General features: G+C 46.8%; 1 protein-coding gene across 1 annotated transcript; it reads right to left on the bottom strand.

Annotated features, from left to right (window-relative positions):
• Positions 1–1,618: 1,618 nt before the first annotated feature.
• Positions 1,619–4,671, bottom strand: LOC123257754. Its single transcript, XM_044717693.1, has 2 exons — positions 2,618–4,671; positions 1,619–2,564 (listed from the first exon to the last, which is right to left on the bottom strand). Exons 1-2 carry the CDS (start codon positions 4,669–4,671, stop codon positions 1,619–1,621), a joined length of 3,000 nt encoding a protein of 999 aa, XP_044573628.1.
• Between the last annotated feature and the right edge of the window lie 692 nt (positions 4,672–5,363).

The raw sequence follows: 5,363 nt of genomic DNA, 5'->3' as shown, positions 1-5,363 counted from the left end.
TTTCCATGGCAGCAAACTTCTTCGTTGGGATGACTTCTGAGTGCCATACCATAAAAAGCACCCTTTTTGCTACTGACATTGTTCCTAAAAAGTACCATAGTTTAAAGGCTAGCAGGTAATAGTAGTTGATATTACACATTTTGGACGGCACTGAATCACACTTTCGGCTAATAAAAGAGTTAGACTGAATCCACTTGAATCCGGTAAGTTCTACTCCACGAAAGACAGGTGTACGCTAATCCAGGCTAGTTGTTAATACCCTGAATTACCACTACGTTTTATGAGCTACACATTTATAGACCGGTCACAAACATTGACTTTTTTGAAATATATAGCTTGAAGATAATAAAAAGCAAAACTTTTAACAAATTCACTAAAAATTGTAAATTTCCGAGGAACTCAAATTCAATGCGCGCAAAGAGAAAAAATTGTGTAAAGCTCTTTGCAAAATCATATGGTGTGTTTGACCGCTCACAGCATATGACCAGCTAATCGTAGAGCATTTAAAAAGCTTTTAAAAATCTAATCAAAGCATTTGCTATCCATATGTGAAGAAATATTAACGGTTTTTAAATTTGAAAATGTGAATTAAATGCCGCTAGCGAGACCAAATCGCCCACTGTGGAGCCCCCAGAAGGCCACCGTCAGAGGCTGAAGCAAAACGCCAGAGCCACAAGCATGGCTAGCACGCAAAGGCGCTGGGATTAATCCACCGGTCGGTGGACACATCGATTGATCCGAAATACTATCTACTGGGTGCAGAGGAAGCACGGAAAGGTGAATTTTTGGCTGACGGAAATATTAGGCTGTTTAAGTATGGCCACAACGAGGAGGTGCAGAAGCCCGCAGAAAACCAGGACTTCCCCACAAACTTATCCCATTATTTCTAGCCGCCCTATCCTATTTTTTTTTGCGCAGTTCCCACTGCATACGTACAGCCCACCTCCCGTCCAACCGACCGAGGGACGCTGCCGCGTAACGTACGGCTCGAATCGCGGGAATAGATCCGAGATAGATAAGCGAGGATTAGGAGAAAGATATTACGAGGAAGAGTGTTGCACAGATAAGGCGGTTAATATAAGCGATTTAAGATTGTTAGTAGGGCAAAGTGACAAGATGTGGTAGAGACCATTGTAGTCCGAACATAATACCCTGAACGGATCGTGTTGGGCATATGTCGAACTACAATGGCTGAGGAGCAGAGGACGAAAGTTTCTTGTCCTTCTACTAGGAATGTTAAAATTTAAGCGTGTTAGTAAATGCTATATTTCCATAAATAAGATTATATAAAAACATGAAAGTTGTCTCCGGGACGTATGGCTCCCACGTTCCTTTAGCAAACACACAATTTCTTAATAATAATCTTTATTAATCCATATGCGTGCCACAAAAAATGTGAAAAGGCGCTAAAAAACTTCGTGTTTTATCCACACGTTAACTTCACCGTATTTCTCTTGTTCTTTCTTATAGCAATGGCCGACGCTTTGCCTTCTTTTGGCCGTTACTAAACCTATCGACAAGTTTACATATGTGTGCTTATTCTAAACAATTCAAATTTAAATCAAAATTCTGTTACGGCGGCAACATTCCCTCCCCAGTAATTGATCCCGGTTCGTGGTCAGTTACCATCCTCCAAGCCGACGTCCAAAACAGCTATCTTCGTTGCTGGTCTTTCCAAAACGCCGTGCTGGGTCTTTATAGTTACTCGTCGAACTTGTCCATCCTTGGCCATCATTGTGTCGATCACTCGTCCCTTTAGCCACAAGTTCCTGGGTAGAAGCTCATCTACGATGACTACGATGCTCCCAATGGTTATGGGAGGTACCTTCTCGAACCATTCGGTGCGCCTGGTTAATACGGGCGCATACTCTTTAATCCATCGCTGCCAAAAACGGTCCCCGAAGCGCTGAGTCTCAATCCATCTACGCTGCAGATTCATCCCTTCTTTTGGCAGTGGCTTGTATCCATTCGCTGACCCCAACAGTAGGTGGTTCGGGGTCAGAGCGGCGTCATCCTCAGTGTTCAGACTTACGAACGTGAGCGGTCGCGAGTTGATGATAAATTGTGCCTCCATCAAGGCGTTTCTCAGGCCCTCGTCGTTGAAGGAGTAACTTGGGCAGATGTTTTTCAAAATTCCTTTTGTTGTACGGACAAGTCTCTCCCATGCTCCACCCAAGTGTGGTGCTCCTGGTGGGTTGAATCGCCACTTTATGCCATCGAACTTAATGGTGATCTTATCGTGCTCGATCTTTTTCAGCTCTTCTCGCACGGCTTTTTCCGTGGCTCTGAAGTTTGTACCATTGTCTGAGAATATTTCCTTTGGAGTCCCTCGAAGTGCCATAAAATTGGAGAGGCACATGATGCATGAACTTGTGTCAAGACTATAGGCGATCTCGAAATGCACCGCGCGCAACGTGAGGCAGGTGAACAGAGCTACCCATCTCTTCTCCTTGCGCCTGCCGACGTTCACCAATAACGGGCCAAAATAATCGACGCCTGTGTAGGTCTCTAGAAGCTTCCTATTCTCGCTCTCGGAATCGGTGCCATCTGGGGTGGTCTGGGAGCTGCACTGTCAACCTTGCATCGTTGGCATGTACTCCGCACGGATTTATACAACACTCGGAGGCGGCTGATGTAAAACGAAGCCTTGATGTCGTTTATTGCAGTCTCGTGAGCAAGATGATGGTACTTCTCGTGAAAACTCCTCGCTATTAGGTTAGTTATCCGGCATCCTGGAGCTAGTATAATTGCGTCTTCAGCTGTGTCAATTGAGTTCAGTCTGCCTCTAGTCCGCAGTACTCCATCGTTGTCTACATAGTCGTTCAATCCGACCAATCTGTTTCCTTTGTGCAGCGTCGCTCCCACGGATAGCACTTTCAACTCTTCGGCGAAGGCGATGGCTTGGGATTGCTTATAAAGTAGTATTTTCGCTTTCCTCACATGGCCCATCGTCGCGGCTGTTGGCATGTCTTGCTTGGCGCATTTCGCTCGTAACCGATCGACGAACAGGAATATTATCGCCACTGCTCTATACAACCGCCGCCAGCTCGAGAAATGGTGCGCATTGAACATAACCGCTGATCTCGCACACGTTGTCATCACATGCTTCCGTATTTCTGAAGTATCGATGATGCTCTCCTGCTTTGTCGATGTTGGCCAATGGCTGGATTCAGCTTTTAGGAACCCAGGCCCCGTTATCCACGTCTTCTGCTGGGTTTGGTCGGTGATCTTTGTAGCTCCGTCTGCTACGTTCAGCTTCGAAGGTACCCACCGCCATTGCTCGACTTGCGTTGTTTCCAGGATTTCGGCGACTCTGTACATCACGAACTGATGAATGTTACGGGGGTCCATAGTTAGCCACTGCAGTACTGTCTTTGAATCTGACCAGTATGTGGCGTTGTCGATTCGCAGGTTGCGCGTGCTCATCACCTTGTAGGCTAAGCGTGCTCCCATAACTGCTGCCTGCAGCTCCATACGCGGAATCGAGAGTGGTTTTAAAGGTGCCACCTTCGACTTCGCTATCACCAAAGAGACGTCGACTTTGGCATCCATTGCTACACGCAAGTAGCAGACAGCAGAATACGCATACTCGCTGGCGTCGACGAATGTGTGGAGCTCCGTTTGACGTGGATCTGATGCGTCTGGGGAAAAGCATCTAGGCACCTCGAAAATCCTGATCTGTCCTAAAAGAGTTTTCCAAAGGCGCCAGTCTTCCAGAATCTTCTCGGGCAGCTCCTGATCCCAGTCGATATTTAGCCGCCATATACGCTGGAGAAGTATTTTCAGCCCAATCGTGTAGCACGACAAGAATCCTAATGGATCGAAGATCGACATAAGGACTTGCAGAACTTCTCGCTTGGTCGGGACTACGTTTTCTGCCAGGACGTCGCGTTTCAGCCTTGCAAATCTGCAGAGAAACTTAAACACATCCTTATGTGGGTCCCAGGACATACCAAGTATCTTTTCAGTCGAACAAAAATCCACCGGTTCTTGGCTACCAACATTGCCATTACTTTGCAAGCTCTTAAGGACTTCTTTTGAATTAGAAGACCAGTTGCGGATCTCGAATCCGCCTCTTCGATGAACCTCTATGACTTGTCTGGTGGTCTGGATGGCCTCCTGTTCGTTTCTCATGCTATCGATGTAGTCGTCGACGTAGTGCGCCTTTTGGATGACGTTTAAGGCCAATGGGAAATCTTCTTGATGGGCTTCTGCATTTTTATCTCGAACGAAGTGAGCGATGAATGGTGCGCAACTGATCCCAAACGTCATAGCCCGCATAAGATAGGTTTCTACTTTATCGCTGCTTCTGTCATACCATAAGAATCGTTGCGCGTGCATATCCTCCTCGCGGATGTTGATCCTGTGAAACATTTCCGCAATGTCTCCGCAAATCGCAATCTTGTTGACACGAAAGGCTAGTAAGACCTCTATGAGTGGGTTCAGGCAATCTGGTCCCTTAAGTAAGTAGTCATTCAGTGCACATCCGCGTGACTTCGCGGCTGCATCCCATACCAGCCTTAGCTTACTCGGCTTATTTGGATTTCGCGCTATGAATATCGGCAGATACCACGTACGGCTGTTCTCACGGCAGGTTTCCTCCTTGGATAGCTTAACCGTGTATCCTTTGTCTAGAAGGTTCCTGACTTGGGCGTCAATCTTTTCGTACATATCAGGTTCCTGAGATACCTTTTTCTTTATGCAGGTAAGGCGTTTCAGAGCGTTACCGCGGCTCTCTGGCAGTTTGTCGATGCCGCCACGCCACGGAAAACCGGTCTCTCTAAACCGGTGGTCTCTAATATTTTGACTGCTAGCTTATCTTCGAGGCTGTAATGGTCCTTGATGTCGTCATGAAGCTCCTGCCAATCGCAGTCGCAGTGATGCATGACAATGGATCGTTGGGGGTTCGTCGATCCTTGGATGGTCCATCCTAGCATACACTTCGATGCTATCGGTTCGTTCCATTTCCCCTCTCGGATCCTGCGAGGGACTGCTAGCTTCCAATTATTCGACCCGATTAGCAATGTCGGCTGGGCAGAATAGGACTCTAGCGGTAAGTCTCTCAGATGCTGGAATCTGCTACGTAGTTCTTTCATCTCGACTGTCTGTTTTGGCAGTGCTAGGTTCTGAACGGTCTGGACGTTGTTCAACCAATAAAATCTATCGGAATTGGTTTCAGAGATTTAGACTGATGCTTTTACGGATTCGCTCTCAATTCGAGTTGTTTCTGCGGTCCACTGTAAACACATTGGCGCAGCTTGGCCTTGTATTCCTAATCTTTGGAATACAGATGCGTCTACTAAAGTCACGGATGATCCTTCGTCTAGGAATGCATAGATTTCGATCATCCTGCTGCCATTGCG

This window comes from Drosophila ananassae (assembly GCF_017639315.1).
Source record: "Drosophila ananassae strain 14024-0371.13 chromosome 4 unlocalized genomic scaffold, ASM1763931v2 tig00000054, whole genome shotgun sequence".
NCBI lineage: Eukaryota > Metazoa > Arthropoda > Insecta > Diptera > Drosophilidae > Drosophila > Drosophila ananassae.
The sequence above is the reverse complement of the archived record's forward strand: the minus strand, read 5'-3'. Positions and strand labels throughout refer to the sequence as shown.

What these genes read in the sequence shown, in the direction of transcription:
- LOC123257754 (XM_044717693.1), bottom strand. Translation starts at nt 4,671, where the DNA reads ATGTACGAAAAGATTGACGCCCAAGTCAGGAACCTTCTAGACAAAGGA. An exon ending in TACATCAGCCGCCTCCGAGT is followed by an intron (nt 2,565 to 2,617) that starts GTTGTATAAATC and finishes TTGACAGTGCAG; the next exon opens with CTCCCAGACCACCCCAGATG.